This window comes from Geospiza fortis, unplaced genomic scaffold (genome assembly GCF_000277835.1).
Source record: "Geospiza fortis unplaced genomic scaffold, GeoFor_1.0 scaffold443, whole genome shotgun sequence".
Classification (NCBI taxonomy): domain Eukaryota; kingdom Metazoa; phylum Chordata; class Aves; order Passeriformes; family Thraupidae; genus Geospiza; species Geospiza fortis.
In genome coordinates, this window is record NW_005054335.1 from 1,037,519 (window position 1) to 1,062,277 (window position 24,759).

The 24,759-nt window shown below is 36.8% G+C and overlaps 1 protein-coding gene across 2 annotated transcripts; it reads left to right on the top strand.

The window, feature by feature from the left end:
• The first annotated feature begins 279 nt into the window (after positions 1–279).
• DEPDC1B (DEP domain containing 1B) lies at positions 280–19,426 on the top strand. Of its 2 annotated transcripts, none has more exons than XM_014307421.2 (10): positions 280–543; positions 4,292–4,427; positions 7,073–7,200; positions 9,933–10,063; positions 11,067–11,114; positions 11,553–11,693; positions 13,885–14,051; positions 16,047–16,223; positions 16,874–17,059; positions 17,375–19,426. In XM_014307421.2, the coding sequence occupies exons 1-10, from the start codon at positions 311–313 to the stop codon at positions 17,534–17,536; spliced, it is 1,509 nt and encodes a 502-aa protein (XP_014162896.1). In that variant the 5' UTR covers positions 280–310; the 3' UTR covers positions 17,537–19,426. The 2 variants fall into 2 exon arrangements, with proteins under 2 accessions (XP_014162896.1, XP_030913708.1); XM_031057848.1 differs by having other exon boundaries at positions 281–543; positions 16,874–17,055.
• Positions 19,427–24,759: the final 5,333 nt, after the last annotated feature.

The window sequence follows — 24,759 nt, forward strand, 5'->3', positions numbered from 1 at the left end:
TGGCAGGTTGAACCTTTTGTCCCGGTAAAACCTGGGGGAGGCTAGAGCCGTATCTGTAGGTCTGCAGGTAGTATGGGGCTCTAAATATTTCAGCTTCCTAAACTTCATGTTTGTTCTCGGGTCGCCGCAGTTTAAATCCTGGCCTTAGGTTTCGGTGCTGTTGTGAACGCAGACGGTGACAAAGGGGTGTAGCTCTGCTTACAGAGCCGGCTGCGTTCTGGCCGCAGGAAAACCTGGGAGGAGAGCTCCCGTAACGCCTGGCCTTGTTCTTTCCCAGTGGAACGAGATAATCGAGCTCTTCCGTGCTGGGATGCCCTTACGAAAGCATCGCTGTCGTTTCAAGAGCTACGAGCGATGCTTCAAAGCCTCGGAAGCAGTGGAATGTTTGCATGAGCTGCTTGGCTCTAATCAAAACTTTGGCCCCGAAGTGACTCGCGACCAAACGGTTAAGCTGCTTAAAAAATTCCTGAAAAATCATGTAATCGAAGATATTAAAGGAAGGTGGGGCAAAGAGGACTTTGAAGACGATGGCCGTTTATATAGGTAAGCCTGTATAGGGTGATAAAAAACCTCTGTTTTTTGGAAACAGGGTATAATAACTCTTGCTCGTGTCTTACAAGTATTTTTGGAGAGTGCCTCTGAAAAGTATTGACACAGTTTTCCCTTTTCCTTTCAAAGACTTCAATTTTCTTAGTAATGGGTAGCTGCCGTGACCTAATGTTTGGCTTCAGTTTTCTTGTCTGTTTTGAAATGTTTTTGAAGGTCACTTCTTTTCAGTTGCATTCTTTGAATATCAACAAAAGCTTTTGCAGCTTTCACATGGTATTGAGTTCTCATTGCTGATGGCATACATCAGGTTTGTTGGTGCTGGAAGAGTACATATTAAGACACACAGGTGGTAGTGAGAATGCCACTGGTCACCCAACTCCAATTGTCCTCCTTCATCCCAACCCCCTGACTATTTTGGTTGCTGTCTCCACTTCTTCTGAAAGAAGAGAAAGTCCTTCTGAATCTAAGATATTTATGATGTAACATTTTTTGATGCTCCTTGGTTTTTAGATGGACAAGGGACAAAGCTTTATTTGCTTATCCTCAAGGCTGGTTCCTTACTTATCCCCGTTGAGCATCTCAGATGGTGGCTTGTTAACAGCGGAGAAGAAATTTCAGTGTAATAACAGCTTAGCATTACTGGGCTGGATTCTTTGACCTCTTGTGACCTCAGTTAAGGTTTGAGTGGAGAGAAGCTGCAGGGGTTTGAATTACCATCTTCTAGTGTCCTATTTGGTGCAGAAGTATTATAGAGATGACCATTACTTCAAGTCTAGATTTCTAACTTTTATCGTGGTGACCCTTCTTTTGAGGAAATGGGAGTTCTCATCATGCAAAACATTAGGGAAAATAGGCTAGCAATAAGTTTATGCTTCTACTTATTATAGCGATTTTTACATTCTCAAATTTTACATATTCATTTTTAAGTAATGATTTCTTAATATTTTCTTTGGGGAGATATATAGAACTGAATTCCCACTTGATATATATTAAGTCAATTTTTTATTTTGCTCTATTGATCTTTTTATTTCTGGCATTAATTCTTGTAAAAAGATTTAATATGGGGTTTGATAACTGCTGGTGTTATTCTATATTTCTTTGGTTTGGTTTTGCTGTGTTTGTGTGGCTGCGGGGTTTTTGTTTATTTTGTATTAGCATGAGTATATATTCAAATTATTTTGTTCTTTTATATATTTGTATTTTCAGTCATGACTTTACTGAGCTGCAGGCTGTGGAAGTTGGCTGGGTGAAATATTTCTGTTCTTCTAATTTTCTGTGTGCTCTGCCTACTGATCTGCTATTGGACAACAGAACTCTTGTTATATATTTTGTTGTGATGTTCTTTCCCCCCCTCCCACTGAAAAAATAACTAAGTAACTGAACTTTTTTCAGTTAAAAATGCATACCTTTCATGCATCTTGGACTAGAGCCAGCTTTTTTCCTCACTGGGCTTGGTGCTTGGTGCATAAATAAGCTATATACATTACTCGCGGCTTCTACTATCAAGACATGCTTCTCCCCTATTTAAGCAGCTAAACACAGGTTTTCCAGCCTATTTTAGTCCTGTATTCAATGTCCTGGCAGCTCCCTCTGGTGGGCTATCCTAATGCTACATGTAAAATACGGGTTTTTTTCTCCTCACAGTGCTGATGGAGGTAGTGGTATGAGTAAATTCTACTGACAGTGCTAGCTTTGGAAAAGTTACATGCTTCATACCTTCTGTATAAATTTACGTGTTAACATGCTGTAACGGCACACTGTGGTACACAGTTGTGTCGCGCATTTACTTCACATGTAAGTGTAGCTGTCTGCTCTTGTTCATCCACAGAGTGTGCAAAAGAAATATTGCCAAAAGTTGGATTGTGTGAGAATATTTGGCAAGTATTAAACATGAAGATGAGATCTAATGTGACTTCTAAAAATAGCAAAGACTTACCAGTCTGACTTACTGGCTCAGCTGAGTCTACAATAATGATGATAAGTTACAGTTTTGGAAGCTGTTGGGCTTTATACTTTTTTTTGGAATCTAAGCCATTCTATCAAGAGCAAAGAGGTCAGCATTCTTGCAGTGATAGCAATCTTTTGGGAATTCAGCAGAAATATTGTTATATCTTGGACATCACTGTTAGTTGACCTTGTTCTGTATCCTTTGTTCTGGACACAAACAGGTATCTCTAGTTCCTCTTTTTATAAACTCCCCAAACTAATATTGATGGCTATAACCAATTCTGATGTGTCAGCCTTGGAGTGTTTCTCAGTCCTTTGCTTTGAGTGACATTAATCCTTCTCCATCTAGATCTTGCTGTAATGCTACCTGAGAAAGAGGAATGCACCTCCTTTTTCTGACTGTAAGAACTTTTAAGAATTTTAACATTAAACTCTTAAGAAATAATGAATATCTGAAAAATGACTGAGAACACTCAACAGCTGAACATCTGCCATGTAGTCTGGCTTACCATTTACAAACAGAGTAAATCCTGCAGGATGAGAGTGAAGTGCTTGCTGCTGGTTCTGGGGGTTTGTCTGACAGAAGTGATCTCTCTGTGTTGCAGATGTGCTATTGAAGGGCACTGTGGAATATGCTCAGTGTGTGGTCAAAACAATCAATGTGTTTAACCATTCAGTGTAACAGTACTGGACTAACCAAACTGCAGAACAAATCTAAATTAAAAACTTATTAAGTAATGTTTGAAGTGCCTTTAGAGGATGGGGTAATATTTTGGAGAAACTTGAGAGTTTCTTAAGCATTTTTTCTGGGAGAATACATATGTATGCTCTCCAGCAGTGTGCAAGCTTTTGTTGCAAAGTCATGGGCCATATGTCTTCTACGTTCTGTTTTTTAAAAGTTAATGAGGCTTAAGCAGTTGCTTAAAGCATCAGGAATCTCAGCATCTAAAACCTAGGCGTGCAAGTAGACAGAATTGGATCTGGGCCAGTCTGAAGAGGTGTTTCCATCGAACTAATTTGTCTTTCTGATATGCTGTCATTAGTTCCTTTGGACATGCTCTGACCTAAGCTTAGCAATAATTTGATGCTGGTCAAGCTGGATAGTTTGTTTTCCTTTTTTTTCTACAAGGGCTGGTTTAGGGCTTATTTCTGCTAATTTCTTTAAGGCACTTCTTGAAATGCCTTAAGAAGTCAAATAGTTACCTGCAAAACCAGCTGGAAAAAAGAACTGCAGGATATGATCCAGAAAAGAACTGCAGGATATGATCTTCGCACAGAAAGCATGTAAACACAGAAGAACCTGGTAATGTGGGCAAAACTTTGTGTGGACACTTGCATGCACTCTAACTAAATCTGAGTGTTAGTCATGTGACTTATCTATGTAGCTTTGCTTTAGGAAATGCATGCTAACAAAGCACTTGACATGGGGGAAAACATCCCCACGGCTTTTTCAGCAGAATCAACGTCTCCTAGTGAAGACCTATGTAATTGTCTATGCAAAGACAGCTAGTGCTGTATGAGACGCACTGGGATAGCAGGCATTCACCCAAGGCTCAGCTATGTCGTGGGAGGTACAAAAGACCTGAACTGTTCTGGAGCAGCAGCTGGAGGGCAAGCAAGACACTCCACGATGTTTTACATATCATGCAACACCACTCTACAGCGAACTAAGTTGGGCTGTGAATGTCCAAAGCAGTTGTTGTGTTTTTGCATGTGAAGGCTGACTACAGTTTTGCATTGGTAAATAGGGATTAGGTTGGCATTCAGAGACTTTAAAAATGTTCTCTAATTGTAGATTTCCTCCTTCCTCGCCACTGAAGTCATATCCAAAGAAACCTTCATGTGGAAAGGAAGTAATTAAATTTCCAGACTGGAATGAACCAAGGGCTGGCCCTTCTCAAGAACACATCCCAGTGAAATCCGTCGCAATGGTAAGGCACCCAGTTTTATTTCCCCAGACAAAAGCATATTTGGAAAGCAAAACTGAGCTGATGACCTCTATGTTGTGTCAGAAAATACTTACTTATAAAATTAAATGCTAAATACTTTTATTCTAAACTTTTGTGAAGTTAAGTTTTTCTTAAAATTTGCTGGAGAAGTAATATTTTTGTGTTCTTTGTGCTACAGATTGCAATGCCCTGAGGAACCTGAGTTCCTCATGGGTGTATTTTTCCATATTTCATTCCAGTTTGCTCAAATTCGAATAGGGCATTTATTATACTACCAGACTGTGACTGTGTTCACAGGGGTCTTAGGATGAGGGAAGAGACAAGGATCTGGCTCCATGTTTCAGAAGGCTTGATTTATTATTTTATGATATGTATTATATTAAAATGATACTAAAATAATAGAAGAAAGGATTTCATCAGAAGGCTGGCTAAGAATAGAAAAAGGAAGAATGATAACAGAGAAAAATGAAGAATGATAACAAAGAGATAAAGAGAAAAAGGAAGAATGATAACAGCTGGGCTGTGATTGGCCGTTAATTAGAAGCAACTAACATGGGCCAATGAAAGATCCACCTGTTACATTCCACAGCAGCAGGTAACCATTGTTTACATTTTGTTCCTGAGGCCTCTCAGCTTCTCAGGAGGAAAAATCCTAAGGAAAGGATTTTTCATAAAAGATGTCTGTGACACCTGACAAAATAATCACACTGTATTTGGACACTTCGGATATCAGAATATATACAGTTATTAAAACCTTCCTAGCTGCTGTAAGTACTGGCACTGACTCAATTTCCTTTTTTATAAGGAATATGTTTGGGCTAAGGAGAAGTGGTCCTGATTTTTCAGTTATCCTTTGTAAGCTCGGAAAGTCATCTGGTCTCATACTTATGTGGATTGATCCAGCCTTTGTAAAGTTGTTGAAAAATCTTGCTTTTATTAGTAAACCAAAATTGTATCAACTCTGTTCATCTTGACATAGTAAAAGACTAGGCTTCTGGAGTTGTGTATATTCTGGGGTCTTCCTGCAGTGTATCTTATATGTGTATGTTCTCATAATTTGTGAACTCGGGATTTCTTTGATGATTTTTGCCTTTTTATTACTGCCCTTCAGAGCAGGAGTCTGACCTTAGATTTCTTGATAAACCACAGTCTATTTGGAAAAGTAGCTCCTACCATTTTGCTGGCCATTTAAATGTTCTGAATGAACATTTAATGAAACATTGAATGTTTCAATGTTTACAATCCAACTGTGTGCAAATCAAGTGTACTCTTCATATACAGCAAGCTTCTGAAGAGGAAAGGCATGGTCCTTAGTGCTTCAATAGTAGATAGAAGAAAAGATGGTGCTAAAGGTAGAAGAAAAGATGGTGCCAAAGACAGGAAATGAGAATGAGAGAACGGAGTATTTTAGTTACTGAGCAAATATCTGTTGAAGGTGTAATATATTACAGCCTCCAGCTGTGCCCTGAATTTCCAAGTATCCTGGCCTGATAAGAATTAGCAAAAGTCTGCATCTGACTTGGACACAACAGCATAGAATTTGGCATAGCTCAAAATCTCTTCCATTGGCAGTTAGGATTAATACAGTGGACTGTAAGTGAGGCAAAGCTATAAGCTTCTTTCTGCTGCCTCTTTTATAATTAGGTCTAGCTTCCACTGGAATGCTGAAGTAGACAGCTGAAAATGGTGGTACCTTGAATTGCTTCAGCGTGAATCTGAGCACTTAGTGACTGTGTATAGATTGATGAGCATGGGTCTGTGTCATTGAAATACTGATGTGAAAGACCAGACCCCTAGTTTCAGAGGGTGCTATTTGCTTCCAACTAGCTCTAGTCTAGTCTGCCATGGAATGACAGAGAGTTAGTGCTTGGAGTATTTAAGTGCATTCCTGGAATGCATTTTGTGGTTTGGTTATAAGGAATACTTTTAATGTGCTATAGCACTGGTCTGTAGTGTAAATCAAAGAGCTGGAATGATTAGGAGTTTTCCCTTGAAAGGGATGCTGCTGATACAAGCTACAATGTATGTCCACCCATTGATACCTTGATGACAATGTTCAAGAATAAGCCTGGATATAAAGGTTGCATAAAGGATAGTGATATTCTGCATTCTCAGCTTTACTTTACACTTTTATAATGGTGGACTAGAACCTGATGGGTGCCTTCAGATGTAGTGATTTGCTTTTACTTTCTTTATGTATAGAACCTGTTATTGAACTTAATGTTTAGTTATTTTAGTATATGCCGAACAAGGATTTTTTTTTCTAATTCTTTGGTATCATAATTCTGCAGTAACTTTTCCATAAACAGATGTTTAATCTTAAAATGGCACATGAACTGATTTTAATCATGAATGGACCTGAACATAGGATTAAAGGCCATTGACTCCTGAATTCTAATGGCTATTCTGACACACATAATTTTTCAGCTTTGGACAAGTTATGGAATTGAGAAGAGGTGTGTAAGATTGAGAAAATGTTTCATTTCTCTTAAACATAAATACTTACCTTGCATCCTGAAGATTTCACTGGAATTTAAGAACACTTGCAATTCTGTACTATAAATGTTTTATACTGTTTAACACTTGAAAAGCCACCAGTTAATCAGGAGGGTTTTTTCTCATTTCAGAACTCTGAGATGTGGTACAAGCGACACAGCATAGCTATCGGAGAAGTACCGGCATGCAAACTTGTGTTCCGCAGAGAACTAACACAAACAAATATAGAAGAGGTATGGAAATCCATGACTTTATCACGGTGAGTATACTTATGAGTCATTTGCTCTTATAGTAAAACTGTGTAGTAGGTAATAGTCTTGTCTATCTTCTCTGGTAACACTTGTAATTTCACCCACTCACTTTTCATCATTGCCTTCAAAGCCATAGTGTCTAGACTAACTCTACCACTTGTTATTTGGCTAACAAATTCAGCAAATAAAGTCTGAAAAAAAACTTTACTGTGCTTAGTACCTTTTGACTTCTGCATGTTGTATTATACAATTCTTTGTTGTGTGGGCTTTGTCTTGTTTAATCACTTTTTTTCTCCGTCTCTTTTTCTTGTTGCTAGGAAATAAAAGCACTTATGTAGAAGTGCTATGGAACCTTTCAATGGCAAGTACAATACTTTGTATGAGATAAATGGCATAGCTAATTGAGTGCTGAAGCTTTAAGATTCAGCTTAGAGATTCATTTACTATATTCAAATGGAATGTCCTATGCAAAGTTAAAGCTATTGCTTTGGACTATTTCTGCAGAGGAAAAAATAATATACACTAGCTGATATTACAGCATGGTTGAGGTTTTACTAAGGATGACTTTAGTGTAAACCTAGCTCATTATCTGCACGAAATGCGCTCGGTGCTGAGGTGAACAGTTTTGGTACCAGCATGATGGGCAGCAGAGGGCATGTGTATTCTGGGTTTCCTGAACCAAGAAAACTTTAGGGGAATGGAGAGACACCCTGGTAGCCTGGAGATCACCTGGCAGCAGCTGACAGGACCTGGACAAGTGACACTAGGGACGGTGGTGACCAAGCCCCTCCTTCACATAAAGGTCCCTTAGCTCTAGCAACCAAAAGATAGTGGTGGGCAAACAGGGTTGGCACTGCAGATTGTGTGGAAGGATGCTGACACCCTGACAACTTGATCAGGGAGCAGTAGCTTTAATGTGACAGAAAGTCCTGGACTCTTTAAGTCTGATAATTGACACTGGGACTCCCACAGCTCTGTGTTGGAAGAGTACGACTGTGGGAATAGGGAGACTCACAGCTGACCTTGAATTTGTTTGAAACTTTCTGCTTGAGCTGTATATGCTTAAAGCTATGAAGCCCAATGGGATTCATCTTAGGGTACTGAAAGAGCTGGATGATGTTATTGCAAGATCTGTCTCCTTTTTTTTTCATTTACCTTGGGATTCTGGAGAGGCCCCTGTTGTCTGGAAGCTGGCAGCTATTTTCTCAGCTTTAAGAAAGCAAAGAACAAAGACCCTGTTAATTACAGGCCTGTCAGTATCACTTCAGTGCCTGTAAAATTATGGAAAATTATTCTGGGAGTTAATAATAAAATATTTGAGAGACACAGAGTCACTGGTCATAGCCAGCACAGTTTCAGAAGGGGAAAATACTGTGTAGCCAATTAAATTTTCTTTTATGACAAGGTCACCCATCTAGTTGACCAAGGGAAGCCAGTTGATGTGGTGGTTTATTTGCATTTAAGCAAAGCTTTTGATACTATCTCTCACAGTATCCTTCTAGATAAACTGTCCAGCATGCAGCTTGATGAGCCCATAATATTGTTGGGGGAGCAGCTGGCTCTTGGGTCAAACACAAAGGATTGTGGTAAATGTGGTTATCTCTGGTGAGCAGTCATCAGTGGGGATCTGCAGGGCTCCATTCTAGGCCCAGTGCTCTTTCATGTTTTCATAAATGATATGGATGGAGGCATTGAATGTACATTATGTTTGTCCATGATACTAGGTTAAAAGGAACTTTGGACTCCTTCAAGGGTGGACAGGGCCTGCAGTGAGATTGAATAGAGCAAAGAGCTGTACAGTCACAAAAAGCCTTGAGAAAGCTGAGGGGTGCCCTCATTGTAGCCTACAGTTTCTGGAGAGGGGAGTGGGGGGAGATGTGGAAGATCTCTGGTGACCAGCAATAAGACACAAGGAGATGGAACCAAGCGGCTGGGGAGATTCAGATTCCACATTAGGAAAAGGTTCTTCAGTCAGAGAGTGACTGGGCACTGGAACTGCCTCCCTGAGGAAGTGGGCACAGCACCAAGCCCTACAGAGTTCAAGGAGCATGTTGTCCATGCTTTCAGTTACATGGTATAGTTTTAGGTATTAAAATTACTAGACCTTTTCTAGGCACTAAAACAAAACTTTTTTAGGGCTATGAAGATTGTGAAGGGTCTAGAAGGGAAGACATGAGGAGTGGTTGAGATCTCCTGGCTTCTTAACTTGGAGACGAAGAGGCTGAGAGGATATTACAGTGCAGTCTGTGATGGGAAGTGGAGGAGAATACACTGGTCTCTCCTCTGTGGTGGCTGGTGACAGGACTGAGGGAATGGCCTGAAGTTGTCAGGGGAGGTTTACATTGGATATTAGGAAAAGAGTCCTCATCCAGGGAGTTGTTGGGCACTGGAACAGGCTTCCCAGGGAAGTGGTCACAGCGCCTAAGCCTGACAGAGTTCAAGAGGTGTTTGGACAGTGCTCTCAGGCATGGAGTATAATTTTTGTGGTTGTGCTGTGAAGAGCCAGGAGTTGATCTTTGTGGATCCCTTCCAGTTTAGGATATTCTATAAATCTAGGCAGTTTTGTGAGAAGGAGGAGTTGCGCTCAATGGTCCTTATGGCTGTCGTTCAACTGGAGATATTCTCTATGAAATGAAACTCTCTTTTTTTTCTGAATTGTATCCTAATTGTATCCTAGTACTTCATGTTTGCTTTTTCCAGATTAGATGGTGTATAAAGTTATGTTTATGTATTTTTGCAGATTACAAAAGGTGTTGGGTTTGGATTCTCTGGATGAAGTGTTAGACACAAAACTTGTGAATTCAAAACATATAGTTCAAAATGTATATAATGTCAATAAGCAAGGCATTGTCACTTTAGAGGACAAATCAAGTGAGTGAAATTTTCTTTTTTTTTTGTTATATTGCAATCTACTTTGTAAAAACTCTAGTTTTTATGATGCTATTGTTTTTAAAATGCTATTGTTCTCCTCTGGTATCCCAACAGTAAGAGTCAGGGTTTAATCTGTATTTAGTCTCTTAAACAAATTCTGGCTTTAGTAGGGTTGAAAAATGAATGTAGGACAGCAGCAACTTTTAACCATTTATAAATATAGGGATATTAATCACTGCAAGGTAACTTTCTTGGCCCTACACTTTTAATTACCTGAACTGGAGTGTTTACGTGAAGAAAAAATATATTAAAAATACATGGAGAGAGCCAAAATGTACATTGAGAGAGTTTTCAGTATTAAAAATTGTGAGAGAGCCAAGATGTGCATTGAGAGAGTTTTGAGTTTTGGAGATAGTGCCATGTTTAAAACTGTTTTGCACATCAGGGAAAAAGGAAAGCATCTTTACTGCTCTGATCTATCACAGTATTACTGCCACCATGATTTTAATAAGATTTGTAGAGAAATTTAAATATGACATTGAAACCTGGTTTGGTTGTGAATAAAACTACCTTCAGAGCATATCTGTGCTCATTTTAAAGGCAGTTGGACCATCTCAAAATACTAACTTTCTCCTTGCAGAAATGGCAAAACTGAATATATGAGTGCTTTTCTTCGCCTTGGGTGCAAAGTAAACACTTCATTGTATGGCACCGGGGAAGACTGTATCTAGAACTGGTCTAGTCTTGATTTTTTTTTTTTAGAGTAGGTTAAAGATTTGTGATATGACCTGTTTTTTAACTGTATGATAGTAGTGCAGGTACTGAAGTATAGATGTAATTCAAGCTAGATCCTACATTAAGGTATAGCCTGCCTTTGGAGTCACTTGATTTACTACACAGGAGGAATGTTAAATTGTTTTCAACTTTGCTTTTGTCTAACAGTTGAATATTTTTCTTGTTTTTTCTTTTTTGTCATTTTAATTTCTGTTTTTTTCCTTTGCAGAGGAACTACCTCATTGGATATTATCTGCAATGAAATGTCTAGTAAATTGTAAGTAAATTCAGAAGGGGAAAAAGATCCCACAAACAACCCACCCCCAAAAAATAAATTGAACTGACTGTGTCTACACCACTTTATTAAATCCTGTTTACGATGATTTTCTAAAAGAAAGTTGGAAAAGAGTTGTCAGCGTGTATTCTCCTTCCAATGTAGCTTATTTAAATTAATTATATAAAAGCTTAACTAGTCTATAAATGTTTTTCCTCTACTTTGTATCTTCACTGGACGTATTTGGAATAGATCGGTAAGTAGTAGATCAATAAAATTTCACTTATTTTGAAGAATCAATCTTTTTTAAAATTTTTTTTCCCTCTAATGATCCATTTTAATGGGCTGGGTTAGAAAACACTGATCTGCTCGGTGGCTGAAAATCAAAAAAATCAATGCTCTCTTTTTTGCTCCCTTTTTTTTTTTTTTTTTCCTTTGTAGGGCCCAGCTGTTCAGATCTGAAGCAGCCTACGTACTCAGGCTTTGAAAGAGATGTCTTCAAAACGATAGTGGACTACTTTAGCCAGATGAAAGAACCTCTTCTCACATTTAATTTTTTTGATATTTTTGTTAGTGTGTTAGGTAAGTAGTTTGGAATCTAATGAAAAAATATTCTTTATAGTTAATTTTCTGGAGTTATTTTCCCTTATTATTTTACCTTAAATAATTTCACAGATGAATTATTTAGGGCCTGTCCTTTACATTCTACATAGAGAACAGTTTAATATTTAAATTTATTTCATATCTCACAGTGGTTTTATTTTTGTGTCTTTTTAATCACATTAGTTCAAAAGTCTTTCATTGCTTGTCTTTATAATATTAAAGGCCTCTGTCCATTGCTCAGCATCCAACAGATGGATTTGAATAGATTTTTCTTTTTTTTCACAAGTGCTTAGATGTCTTAAAAACTCTCATAAGCTTTTAGAAATTGCTTGACTGAAGTCTAGATTAGAAAGGATTAGGGCTTTAAGCACAGTTTTTAACCCTGGAAATATGATATTTGAAGGGAATTGAAATACTATGTTGCTTTAATTTAGAAATGGCATTAACTAATGTAGTGTTTAAAAGAAGCAATGTTTTAGTTATTAACTAGAACTTTCCAGAGTTCACACTATATTAAAATTGACAATTCTGATCCTACAGATGGCTTACTGAAAGACAGTAATAGTAAGACAGTAAATATTTGATTATATTTTACGTAATCAAATTTCAGAAAGAACAATTGAGTTGAAAAGTAAACCCGCTTTGTAGCATGTTAGTTTTCTGATCTTCTTTCTGTGTAAATAACACTGCTTTTAGTAAACTATTGAGATGAGAAAGGAATCTAGAATGACACTTCTGTTTCTGGAATTTAGTATATATACTTTGTGAGTTGTCAATCTTGCTTCATATGGAATATAAATCAATTTTCTGACTGCTTTTTCTTAGTCAGCTCTTGTTTATATCTTTAAAACTTCTGCTTTTGTACTCTGTTTCTGTTTGCTTTTCCATTTTTTTCACATCTTTCAGGTTTTACTACTATCATTTCACACCATTTAGTAAATGTAAAATTAGAAGAAAGATTTCATGCCAGTATGTATGTGGAAGCAATGAAAATAGTGCGATGTTTCAAGAAGTCAAAAATTAATTTTGTGATCTCTTTAAAAAAAAGTGAAGTGTTGATATGGAATCATTCCTTACTCTTCTAAGCATATGCATCAATACGCTTGCCAAATCTTCCTTTGAAATTAGAAAAAGCTTTACTATGAAAATTAACTTCCGTGTTTTACCCCTCTCCTTGGAATGTCTTACCTAGTCCACACTTCTTTTCCAATAAGAAACAGTTTCCATGTTTCACATCATGGAGTTTACCGGAATGGTGGATGAAGGGATAGCAGTGGATACTGTTTATGTTGAGAGCAGTAAAGCTTTCAACACTTGTGTTCTGTTTCATCCTTCTAGGCATCCTGAGGAAGTACAGGCTGGCTAGGTGGGTAGTGAGGTGAACTCAAAAATTGGTTCAGTTGCTGGGCTCAGAGGGTTGTGATCCATGGCACAAAGTCTGGCTGGATGTCAGACAGTGGGAAGCACCCCAGGGCTGGCAGTGTGGCCAGTAATGATTATCACTTTGTTAATGACCAGGGAGGTGGCACATTCTGTCCTAAACTTGGGCACAGTGCCCTAAACAAGCATGCAAACAACTAAAATGGGGAAGAGTAGCTTATGCAGCAGTGTTGTAGTACCATGCAGGGTAACCTCGACTGTCTGCAGAAATGGGTAAACAGGAACCCTATAAAGTTTAGAAAAGGAGAAATGTCATTTCCTCTCCTGAGGAAAAATAAGCAGATTCAGGCACAGATTTAATATCTATAGGTGTGAGGCACATGTATAAGCACATTTTCTTTCCCTGTGATTGTAGTCACAGACTTAACATTTTATGTAACATGGTTGCCATATCTGCGCATACCATTCAGTTGCGTTTAGTGCTGAGGTAATAAAAGAGCAAAAGATGAAAAAAAAAGCTGTAATTTTTAGTGTATTCTAATATTTAGAGTTACTGGTTATGGCTATCAATGTCTTCCAGTGCAACAGAAGAAAATCTTCTAAAAACTTAAGTCCTAGTAGTCCAATTCTAGTGATATCTTTCTAGTCTCATTGGGGAGTGGAGTTCTAAGGCAATCTTCAGTGAGTAAGAAGGGAATTTTGGGAGTTAGATTTAGAAATGTTATGTTAAGTGTTATGGAAATATATAACTGAGAAATGTTCCCCAACCTTCTGATCTCATATAAACCAGGACTGTTGCAAAAACCCAGCAAGGCTGTAGAAGCTCTTCAGATATCTTGCCTCCTACTGCCACCAGAAAATAGGAAAAGACTACAGCTTTTGGTGAGAATGATGGCAAGAATTAGTCTAAACAAGGAGTTGCCACGTCTTTCTGAATCAGTGAGGACCAGAACTTTGGTATGTATAAGTGTAAGGTAAAAGATCTTGTGCCGGCTAGCTATATACAGACACGAACAGGACAGGACCACTGATGGATGCATCGGGAACTGTTTATTTTCCAGAATCTATATAATACATAGTTTTGTCTATGCAAAGATCCTGACAGTTCGCATCTAGGCAGCAAGCTAAAGAAACTCACTTGTTACAAGTCACCAAATACTCATCCTAGCCAATTACACAGAGAGAAAGCATATTGACAGTGATTCTATCCAATCAACATAAGCACACGTAGCTGGAGTTAAAACAATGCTTGCTTGTTCATTCATAAGAAGACAAAGCATAAAACCCTATTCATAATTTCAACCTTGCTATAGAAACTTTTTGCAACTTAGAAAGTTATTCCGAATTGCTAATACATAGCTCTATTGTTCTATTCTTCACGTCTTCGCTACAGCTTAACAAGATGCATCAGCAATATCCATAACTCTGCTGCACTGAGGGCTGTCTTTCTTTCCCACCCTCTAACTTTATAGATTCCTACAGATCTGGACAGACTTTTGGAGAAAAGGTTAAAGATTCTTACTGGAGAGTATGAACAAAATACAGTTTGCTTGTTTAAGGAACTAGTTTGTCTGTCACAGCTATTTGGAAAGCTAATCTGAATTTGAATAAAGTGGGATTTCATGGCAATTTGTGAGCACACAAAGAACTTGCTCAGAATTTAGAGGTTTCCTTACCTTTCCAAGTTAAATCACCACTGATTTCACTGTTGAGTAGGAAAAAAGCACAAACAAACAAGCAACCCCCAAAAACAAACAAGCAAAATCAACCAAAAAAGAAAAGCAAATGAGGTCTCTGGTGTTCTTTATCACTTCAGACAGTGTGAATGAAAAAGACTGCCTGTTTCAGTCATAGCTAGAAATATGGAGCTGAATGTTCTGACTGACCTGTTTTCAGCCATTCAAAAAAATTAAAATACCTACTGTTTATTTCAGAAGTTGTTGTTTTTTCACCACACACAGAAGTCTCTTAAAGTAAGCTCCAGTTTTTGCTAATTCTTCTGTAGGAGCTTATGTAGTGATATCACTACACTGGTATGTGCAACAGCACCTTATTACAAAGTCATTAGGCATAACTTAACTATTCTGATGAGCTAACAATATATATTTATTTTGGTTAATTTAAAAGTCTTTGAAAATTAAGTGCAATGGAAAACTAAGCTGCAGAGCCATTCTGTAAAAATCCTATAGCAGCATGTACAAATCTAAATGCGCTCCACAGCAATTAAGTTTTTAGGGAACTCTGAATAGTATTTGATTAAAATAATTAAATTTTTTACTGCCAAGGTTATAATTTAATTAACTGTAAGTGGTCTTTCATTAAAAGTATTGTTGTAATTAAAATGTTGATTTTAGAAGTCAATCCTTATAGTCTGAGTGTTTTGTACTAAGTGTTAATTCAGCAATGTAATGTATGGTACATGACAAAAATCTTTATTACCTTCTGTAATCCTAATGTTACAAGTGACTGGTGCACAAACAGAAACTCTTGTAACTGAGGGTTTGAGCACAAGATTACCTGAAGTTAACTGGACCTGAAATTTTATTTGATGATTTCAGAGTAATGGTTTCAAGTTTTCCCTCTGGTGCCTAATTTCTATTAAACTTCTGTGTTATTTAAAAAAAAAACCCTCTAAATACATATACCCTCTTTAAATAGCCATGTGAAGTGGCTATTTAACAAAGTCTTGAGAATACAATGGAATTCATTCATTCTATATCTAAAGTCAGGGGTGGATTATCTGTATGAGGCAGGAGCAATCTTCAGTGCACTCACATAATGTCACTGTACATAATACATTTAAAAAAAATATTGATACGTTTGAAGTACAATAAGTATTGTGATGTTAAAATATTTGTTCTAAAAGTTCACTTTTTAAATGTAGCCTGATTCTCTACTCCTCACTCCCAAACAGAAAAATACATTATAGTGGTGTGTGTTTTTTTCCCTCAGATGGTTCAGGCATTTTCCCGTTGTATTCTCTGCTCAAAGGATGAATTAGACTTGGATGAACTTCTTGCTGCTAAACTAGTATCTTTTCTCATGGATAATTATCAAGAGATCTTAAGTGTTCCTTCTGCTTTAAAGTCTTCCATAGAGGATCATGTTGTACATCTCCAGAGAGTCCAAGTAAGGATCTAGTGAAAAGAACCTCTTTTGTCTCTCTGTTTCTAGATTGAACTTATCCTTTGTTCTCTGAAGGCTTTGTTCTGTCTCTGTTAGCTTTTGAGATCTAATTAATTTTGACTACTGATATTAAACCATAACTATGTGTTTAAATGAAACTAAATGAATATTGAGTTTGTTTAGAGACAAGAAGCCTCAAATATGTTTTCCTGTTTGTCATCACTATCTTCCCATGGAATGGGCCAACTATGTTTGTGGTAGTGAAGAAAACAGAATTATTATAAAGTGTTTTCATTCATGTTCTGACTTTTTTTTCCCTTTAGAACCATCCTTACTTGCTCAATTTTTTCATCTGTTTCCTGATACCATAATTTCTTTTTGTTCAAAGATGATTTTTAGTTCTTTTGTCTATTTTCTGCTAGAAAAATAACTTTAAACTTATTTCAAGAGCTGAGCAGTCTTCCTATGTGTCTTGTTTTTTGACTTGCTGGAACTCACTCAATTAGGGCTGGAGATAAAAAATTACAGTTCAGGGTCTCTATTCAGTATTGCCTCTGCTTAATATCTTGGAGTGGTCAATTGATTAAGCCAATTTATGTAAGTGTTTTGCAGAAAACCTAGCTATTCTTTTTTTCTTTTGACTGTATCTTCAGATAAAATATGCTGGAGCTGATAGTGATGCAGCACTTCCTCCTCCATCATTCTGTCACCAAATCACTACAGGTGAATTTGAATACCAAAGGGCAACTGGCTCTCAAGAACCACTGGCAGCTTTGTTGGAAGAAATTGTAATGAATAAAGAAATATCTGTGAAGGATAAAAAGAAGAAGCTCAAGCAAGTAAATAAAAATTTCTCCACAGTTTCTAATTTCAATTTAAAAATATTTATCAAGTGTTAGACATATATTCTTCTAGAGAAATACTGAAATTGAAAACAGTGGCTACACATGGGGATTTCAAGATTTATAATACTTTAGAACAAGTATGCTGTGATGAATCAACCCAAATCATAAATACTGCCTAATTTTTCATATAGCAGTGTAGAAAGTCCATTAGAGATATAATTTCCCCATTCCAGAAATGCAAGCTTCACTTTAATAGTTTATTGTACGTGTTTAAACAAATTCTTAATTTGAATTAATGTACTTTTCTAGTTTCAGAAATCTTACCCTGAAGTGTACAGAGTACGATTTCCTAGCCCTGAAACCGAAGCAATGCTATTTCCTGAAAAAACTAAACAGAAACCACCAATACTGATGTGGGCCTTAAAAAAGCCTTTTCAACCATTTCACAGAACCAGAAGCTTTCGGATGTAAATGGTTTGAAATATATCAGCAAATGAACAGAGACACAGTGTATTGTCAATGGATCTCATGCAAAAGGAGCCTGAGCAGCACGTGGTTACTCAAAAAAACTACTGGGGATACTGCTAAGATCATAGAAAATGTTGAAAGAAGGAGAGAGTATTGAGGTTGTAGTAATGTGAACCACTATCAGTATTTTTGTAAAGCATTATTTTTTTAAATGTCTGTTACTTTAAAACAAGCAACAAAAAACAGAAAAAAAACCTAAACAAACAAACCCACCGCACACTCAAGGGGATTATTCTATATATGGGTGATAATGTACACTTGCTGTGGTTTGTTTTGATTATCATTTTAAGGCCTAAATGTATTTGAATGTAATGTATTCTTTGTAACTAGTCAACAGCTTTTTTCCCTCCCTGAAAATGAGTGTCTTGCATAAACTAGGCTATATTTGTGCACATATAGTGTGAGGAATTAACTTACTGTACATGCTTGAGTAAGTATGGAACACTGGATTTTGCTTTGCTTTTTGTGAGAGACTGATATTAAAAGTTAATGATGCAACCAATTGGCTGTTTGCACCCCTCAACCACAGGGGAAGGGGAGTGTTTTTGGGTATGTGGTTATGAAACTTCTTGGTCTGCCCAGGTGCAGAGGGGATGAGCACCCATCACCAGAGGATCACCATGACAAGCCCACCTTTGTGTAGCAGCAAGCTGGGGTTTGAGACAGGTAATAGAAAACACCTCCAAGAAGCATATCCTGCAATGTTGCTGGGATGCTGTTTTTTATCATGCCAATTTCCTCTCTTACACAACTGGCTCAGGCAGAAGATTCTCTCGCATCCTGAGAGATACAGGAACATTCACACTTAGGCCTGAGGGTATTTATCCCTTCTGTTAAGGCAGAACTGGCTCAACTAAGCTGGCCTGGCAGATGTGGGTCGTGTCTTTGCCTGCAGACTTATTTCTTGGGCCTGCCACCAGAGGACTGCAAATGATCCACAGTGTTGCAAGAGACGTTGTAAAACTCCTCCCTGAAGAGAAGTACCTGGGCATTCCCGCCTGAACCTGTTGAACCCATTGGACTTTGGGTTTAAGGGATTTCCCCTGGCCCTGATGGATTGAAATTGTAACTGTTACTTCATCCACTGGACATCTAAATTGCAACAATCAGGTTTCATAGGGTGGTGATACCTTTCCTCTTCACTATCTGTTCTTATACTTTTTATTTTCATTGTATATTTTCTCAGGTGTAATCATTTTCTTTTATATTGCTCTATTTCTATAGATAATAACCAAATCTGTTACATACTTTGTTTCCGTTTTAACCAAATTATTCCAAAATGAACCTGTTGTCTCTGTCTGTCTGTCTATCTATCTATCTAATCTTTTTATTTATAAAAACCTCACCATTCATTGCATCACTCTAGTCTGCCCTGAGGGATCTATTAACAAGAACCTCAGTTAACCTGCCTCAGGGGCAGGTTGTAACATTGCTGACCCTAACATGGCAGATTTATTTTTGAAAAGTAATTATCAATTTCTTGATTCATATGGTGCATTACAGCTTGAGTGAACTTCCTTTGAAATTACATTAACTTTAGGTAATGCTGACCTATTCTGATAGGCAATGCAGCCTTTCCCCCCTATTTTCTTACTGCAAATTGTACAAAGCTGGGTGCTTGACAATAGAGTATACTTTATCAGAAAATTTTAAAGCCTTGAGGTTCCTCTATAAATGGAATTCAGATATTGAAGTGGCATTGTAGCATACGTGCATTTATTGATTTGATTAATTTTGCGTTATGAAATCTAGTGTGCCTATATCCTGATTGTACATATTACATAGTTGATTCTGAGACCACTTTATCTATTAAAGCGTTGCTCTTTTCCTATATATACCTAGAGTCGTGATTTCGTGCTATTCATTAGAGATTTGAAAAACAGCATTTCATAGCATATTGAATGTCAGGGTAGTCTATGCTGGAGAGAAGACACCTGACATCTCAACAAATTTCTGAAATTTTAGTAGAAAATGTAATGCAATATTGACAGCATTTGTACCTTGCTTTCTGACCAGTCACTAAGTTTCATTATGTACATTACAAGGTGGTTGAGATAGGGCTACTTCTTGGGTTATAGATTGGGTTATTTCTTGGGCAGTGTGATATTGAACAGTACATGTTTTCATGAGGTGTTCTCACAGAGATACTTGAACTTCACATCAATAATCTTAAGCAAATTTGATACAGAAAGATATACTTTTCAAATATTAAGAAAATATAAAAATTACTTTTAAAAATGGTCTAAGGCCCTTTCTAACCTTTAGTGCTAGGTCTTCAAGGGTGAGAAAATCTTAGATATGTCATAGTATTCTGTGTATGTTTATGTGGGTCAAGCTTTGACTGCAACTAGACTACTCACATATATTTTGTTATTTCAGTAATCCATGGAGTATAATAATGAGCAAGGCTGCTTGGAAGCAAGTCTTGCATAAAAGTGGAAGCCCATCCTAAGGGATCTCTGCCATCACTTCCTAAATTGCAGAGGAGAAGTTGAAGCCAATCGATCTGCCCTTTGAAATAATCTTACTGCCTGCCAACAAGCCTTCTGCTGTCCTGTTGAAATTTTGCCTTGTATCCCTATTAAAAATATGTATGATTCCTGAGTCTATTTTAAATAGCAATTAAAGTTTACTAATTAGTTTTCATGATGAGAAGTTGAAGATAAGACTTATGTTTTTATGAATTATCCTTCTTTTGTTTCTGAGATTTATGACTGTGGTAAAAAAACCCCCCAAAAGTCCATTTGCTCACAATTTCCAAGGCTGTGAAAAATACAAAATATCTTTGAAAAACTTGAAGGAATTGTAGGGGGAGAATTTTATTTGAGATCATAATCTCACAGACTGAATTTTAACCATGCTCCTGTCTTGGGAGACGCTTTAGAAAAGTTTTCAAGAACAGAAGTTATGTGAGTATGGCTCCATATTACAGCTGAACCTAGTGCAAATATGCAAGATGAATGGGGTAGGAACACAAAAGTAAGGTTAGATAGGTAAATTTGCATATTCTTTTCAGAGTGGAGGTTAGAAAAAGTAAGCTTGAAACCTAATTCAGGGAAGAATGTAATCTTGGTAAAATATCTCAGAAAAAAACCAGAGATTCTCTAACTCTAAACTGTAGGCAATAGAAACTTTTGATATTAACTTTCTCAGGAATTAAACATTTACTTCTGTGTTAAAGCCCTGTGATGTCTTGATATTGCCGAGACTGAACATCATGGCCTCCTCTGGGTTTATTTCTCTTGAACCACGAGACCTGCAAGCCAAACTTTGTTTTGCTTCTCCTAGTGACTGTTCTGAAGCCCCTCACTAAATGGAGCTTACATTTTTTTAAAGCAGATCAGGAGGAAGACTAAATAAAGGCAGATGTTGCTGCTTTTTTGGTCTGGTTAAACCTATGTTTGTCATCTAAGTGCGGAGCATCTGGTGTAGTCTTGTATGTAAGTAGGAACTAATTCTTAAAATTGGATAATATTTAACTTTGTACCACTACAAGTAGTACTTGTAGTACTAGTGTAATGCCACTAGTTGTCAAGGTAGTATTAGACTTTTTGAGCAAGATCTTTCAGCAGAAACATTGTATGGGAGATGTTTTTTGTGATTTGCTTTGTTTTGGTTGGTTTTTTTTGTTTTGTTTGTTTGTTTGTTTGTTTTGTTTTGTTGTTTGGTTTTTGTGTTTTTTTTTTTTGATTGGTTGGTTGGTTTGGTTTTGTTTTGCTTTTTTTTCTGTGTTCTTTACCTCCTGCAGAGCAATTTTTTTTTCCCCCACCCTCTACTCCACCTTGAGAATAACATCTCTCCTGACCTACTGGTTATTAGTGACATATCTGTGATAGTTTTGCTCCAGCACTTCCTCAAAGAGGAAATAATGGTATTTTATCTTCCTTTCTTGAGAGGGGGGCTGAGTCTTCACTTAACATTGCTCTTTCTCCTTGCACAAGCACAACTTGTTGCAGCTCCTGAATTAACAATCAGCCGTCTGCAAAACCCTTTAGTCTAGTCCTGTGCTTTTGATTGAGTAATAGCTGCCATTCTTGTTTGCTAATATGTAAGGATTATTTAATTTCTCATATTTTATGAGAGGTCTCTTTAACTCCTCATTTATGTGCCGGGATTGTGGTATCAGCTGTTTACATTCATGACTACAGAGAATGATTGATGACTAATGTTGTTTTCTGAAATTATTTTCAGATATTACTTCATTTCATATAAGAGGAAGCTTAGGCAAAATCTATGTGATCTTGTCTTCATATTCTACTAAATAGAAAAAGGAAATAAAGTGGAGTAGATAGTATGTTAATATACCACACTTTTAAATTTATTGTGGTGATATGTCATAGCCTTTTTTGCCTGCTTTTATGTGAAGGTGTTTTACATTGTAAGAGAATTTTTCTCTTTTGCAGAGACTGTGCTAACTCAAATAACTGGCTTTATTTCTTGATCACAATTTTTGGGGTTTCCTATTGCCTGAGAGCCTAGGATTCTAGCTCTAGAAAACATCATGTCTTAGATTTAAAATCTATAAACTCACAGATACAACTCTGTTGGTATTTTATTACTTTAGAACTTTTGGTGTACTTTATAATAGATGTCATGCATTAACACTACTATTTCATGAATTTATGAGTCTTGAAGCAGAAAAGGGAGGAGAGAAGCTATTCAGAAAAAGAAAGTTTATTAAATGGGTTTTACTGCAAATCTATTTCCAAAGATTTGCAAATCTCTGGAAATAGATTTGCAATATGATATTTTTAATTGATATCTCCTGTATTAGATGTCAGTTTCGGGGCTTGATTTTTTTTTTCTTCAGAATCTCAGATAATAGAATAGTTGTGCATCTAAGACATCTTCACTTTCCATTTAAGTAATGTTTTAGAAGTGAGTGTTGCATTCTACTGACTAAAAGGAATTGACTGATTTGCTAACTATAATTGTATAAAATTATGTGACATAACTTCCTTTTAATGAGTTTTTGTTTGTGTATTTAACTCACGTTTAATATTGCCAAGCTAATTAAATAACAAAGAGAAGATTTAGTATGTGTTTAAAAAGGAAGCTGGTACATATTTGTGAAGTCCTTTCTAAAAGTAATCAAAAGAGGCAGGATATTTAAACAGTGTTGATTCCAGACAGTTATTTTCAATTTATTTGCCTTTTTAAAACTTTTTATATCTAAAGCTGAAAAAAATCTCTTGATTGTCCTGACAAAGTTAGAAAAATAGCAGAACAGTATCAAATACACTATTTTTCAAGACAGTGATTGAGAATGAGCCTAATAGCCAATAGTAAATGAGTCTGATGGCAAAATGGAGAAGAAATGGTTCAAAAATTTTGTGGGAAAACATAAAGCGCAATAGCAGAGCTAAAGTCTATTAAATACATTGTTTTAATTGTTTATAAAGAACATACTCTTGCACGACAGACTTGCTTTCCTTAGCAATAGAGCTTACACATTTCTTTTATAATGTTTGTTGGGTTTTGTTGAAAATTTAATGAAGGTGGATTATTTATATAGAAGATTTAGGTAAATTAACAATAGACTTAGCTCTTGTCTGTTATTTGTGAATTCCTTGGAAGAACTGATAGAGCCAAGGATATGGCCAAATATTGTGGATGCAGTAAGCTCATTATAGCATTTCATTTAGTAGCATTTCATGAAATTATTCCTGGATAATATCAGTAAGTGTTTAATGATTAAGAACTGCCTAAATGTACAGATAAGGGATAATGTTGGAGAGATGCCCTATGGGTTTTTGCATCAAATCAATATATTTTCGTATCAGTTGATTTTCTTTGAGGATGTAAAAATAAAAATCTGTTAGCATCGTTAGCTAATCTTATCAGTGTTTTCAGACTGTTCAGTAACAAGAGAGGCATTAATATGGAACAACGCAGGTTGAAAATAAATTCTTACATGGTCACTTCTAACTTAAATGTCTGACAAAAAGATATGTAGGTCATGTAAGAAAGAAAAGGAAGGAAAGACTATGTTCTGGAAAAATCACAGATCTGTAAAAAGTTTCTTTTACAGTCAACAAGGCTTCCTGACATAATGCTGAGGCAAAGGGGCCAATGTGGTTTTTGACCGTCTAAATTGGAGATTGTTATATAAAATCAGATGACTCATCTCAGGGGACCTCTACTATCAGTACTGTCTGACATTAGAGAATTGCATTTTTTGCAGCTTTTATAAAACTAGATTATGCAAGGTATTTGGAACTATTTCCTTCAAGTGAGAATTCGCATTACATCAGTCTTTCCCCTTTATCAGAAAAAAAACCCAGAATCACAGATCGTTTCTTGAACTCTGAACTTTGTTCAGGAATTCAGTTGATTATCTTGTGGGGTACATTACAATAAAGCAGTACTTGATAAATAGCAGATTTGAGTTGAAAAGGGAGTATAATACTCTTCGGGTAGAAGATGGAGCTGGATGTGTTTTGGGATTTTGTTATGTTCAGGCTACTGAATGATAGAATATGATGAGTTTTAATTCTTCCTTGTGTCTTCAGAAGACATTTTTGATAGATATTTACTGAAACCCAAGTCACAGAGCTCAAGGCATAGTGAGAAAAGGGTAAGTATAATGACTCATCATCTGTAGAAGACTGGACAAAATCTCACGGCTCTTCAGTCTGCATGCTATGGATTTTCATATGTGAGTCACACATCTATTTAAGTTCATTAGCTTCAGTCAGTGGCTTGATATTTAGTGGGTGATGGGAAACAGTTTGTTTTTTAATTTCTCTCTTGATTTTTGAGGCACCTAAAGAAAACAACTACTTTTTCTTCTTCAATCAGATCCCAGTGTTTATGGCAAATAGGGGTCACATTTTGAGTTGCCATGGCATGACTAATTCTGAGGATTATGGAAGTCAGCTCTGCTCTGCCTAGTAGTCTGGTCAAGGAGGGTAAGGTATGCCTCTGGTATGCTGCAGTTGTGTTGCCTGGGGTTGAGGCAGAGAGTAAGATACACAGAAGCATGATCTGGTGGCTGGTATGAATTATAGTAACATAGATGTTAATTTAAGGCTGTCTAAGGCTGTGTACTGCTGCTTCTTTTCGAGAATTTTTTACACTTTATAACTGTGATTTGAAATTACTTCAAGGTTTTCTGAAACTTCAGTGGCAACTGAGAGAGAAGCTTCTCGGAATCATTTGTGGGC